The 1959-nt window shown below is 54.4% G+C and overlaps 1 protein-coding gene across 1 annotated transcript in view; it reads right to left on the reverse strand.

Moving 5' to 3' along the window:
* The window catches only part of LOC103377547 (disco-interacting protein 2 homolog C-like), a 15998-nt gene that overhangs the window by 1529 nt on the left and 12510 nt on the right, over positions 1 to 1959 (reverse strand). Inside the window, exons 14-20 of the mRNA XM_025054443.1 lie at positions 1663 to 1772; positions 1460 to 1562; positions 1328 to 1392; positions 1077 to 1170; positions 838 to 957; positions 238 to 352; positions 20 to 159 (exon numbers count right to left, since the gene is read on the reverse strand). Coding sequence (XP_024910211.1) covers positions 20 to 159; positions 238 to 352; positions 838 to 957; positions 1077 to 1170; positions 1328 to 1392; positions 1460 to 1562; positions 1663 to 1772 — 747 coding nt within the window. The remainder of the gene's footprint in view (positions 1 to 19; positions 160 to 237; positions 353 to 837; positions 958 to 1076; positions 1171 to 1327; positions 1393 to 1459; positions 1563 to 1662; positions 1773 to 1959) is intronic.

Raw genomic sequence — 1959 nt, forward strand, 5'->3', positions numbered from 1 at the left:
TTGGGGGGGGGGTGTTCACCTCCTGGTGTGACGGTGCCAACGTCCTGCACCGTCAGCACAGACAGTCGCTCCTCGGTGTCCACTCTGACCACGCCGTAACTCAGACCCTGCATGGAGAGGACGCCTCGACCTGGAGGTTGGCTGCTGTCCTCCACGGGCCTGGGACACACACTGGTCGTTACACACTACAAATGACACACACTATAAATGACACCATATGAAATCAATAACGTTCACCTCCTGATGGCGACGGTGAGCGCCTCGGGCGAGCTGGCACAGGGACAGATGACCTCTCCTCGCAGACCTTTGGTCTGAAAGACGTTGAGGAAGGCGTCACAGGAGGAGATGGACCCTGATGGACACAGACCAGGGTCAAACATCATCAAACTCAAACTCAAACTGCTGCAGTACCCAAATGATCCACCAGAGGGCTGAGACAAGGAGAGAAGGCGAGGTTTTGGTAAAGGAGAGAGGAGGAAACAGAAGCAGCGGATCATCTGTTTCTTTAAGAGCTGAGGCTCCGCCCCCTGCGTTTTCAGGATTATTTTTAGTCGCAGCTCTGAGAAGGAGAAACTTCTCTGTGTTTGATTCCTGATCAGAGATAAAAGCTGCTGCTGAGTGTGAACAAAAACAAACGTGAGTCCTTGTTGGACACGTCCCGCTCTATTCCTGGACCACGACCCAGATTCTACGTCTCCCACGAGGACGGCCCTCCCTCTGGTCCTCCTCCTCCTCCTCACGTTATCTCCAACCGCTGAGCCGAGGAGAAAGAACAGGAACGAGACGCAAAGAACTGAGAAAGGAGAAGAGGAGGAGGAGGAGGAGGAGGATTCTCACAGGGATTTGAACCATCGGCCACCAGCAGCATCCTCAGGGTGCTCAGGTTGATGTCCTTCTGGTCTTTGTGGGCCACCAGAGCCCAGTGCATGTCCCTGGACTTCACACAGGAGACCTTAGCTGCAGGTACACACACACACACACACACAATTAAATGTGTGTGAACAGAAGGTGAAGAGACAGAGGTGGGAGACAGGTACGTGTGTGTGTGTGTACGTGTGTGTGGACGTGTGTCTGACCTTTATATTGACAGACTTTCTGGATCCACGACAGAGGGTTGACCTTCATCAGTGAGTAGGGAACGCTGATCACGTGCATCATGTTCATCACGCTCTGCAACACACACACACACACACACACACACAAACCAAAGTAAACCAGCAGCCGGTCGACAGGTGGAACACTTGACAGGAAGTTCTGGACCCAGGTCCAGGTCCAGGTCCTGGTCCTGGTCCTGGTCCTGGTCCTGGTCCAGTGGTGGAGGTCTTACCGTCAGGATGCCGTGCCACAGACCAACGTCCTTCTTAAAGTCCAGGACGTTCACGATGGTCTCAGCTGTGGACACACACACACACACAGGTGAGTCGACAGACACTGAGAGTGTGTGTGTGTGTGTGTGTACCCTCAGTGTAGCAGCAGGACTGGGTCAGCGCCTGGCAGTGTGTGAGCAGAGCGATCCTGGTCACGGTGACTCCTAACACACTTCCATCTTTACAGGTCTTATACTGGAGGAGACAAGGAGACGAGGACATGATGTCCACCAGCAGGACAGACAGGACTCTGAACGACAGGGTGTGTGTGTGTGTGTGTGTGTGTGTGTGAGACCTCGATGTACGCCGTGTCGTTGTTTGCGTCTTTGATGTGAGGAAACCAGTCCCGCGGAGGTTTGGACAGATGTTTGGACTCCGTGACAAACCACAGGAGTTTAGGCCAACCTGAAGGAAAGGAACCAAGGAAGGAAGGAAGGAAGGAAGGAAGGAAGGAAGGAAGGAAGTAGGGAGTGTGAGACAGAGGGGGGAGAAAGAGGGGGGAGGACAGAGGGGGAGGGGCGAGGGGGGAGGACAGAGGAGGGAGGACAGAGGAGGGAGGACGGCGGGCTGACACTGACCATACTCAGCTCAC

This window comes from Cynoglossus semilaevis, chromosome 3, assembly GCF_000523025.1.
Source record: "Cynoglossus semilaevis isolate Cse_v1.0 chromosome 3, Cse_v1.0, whole genome shotgun sequence".
Lineage (NCBI taxonomy): Eukaryota > Metazoa > Chordata > Actinopteri > Pleuronectiformes > Cynoglossidae > Cynoglossus > Cynoglossus semilaevis.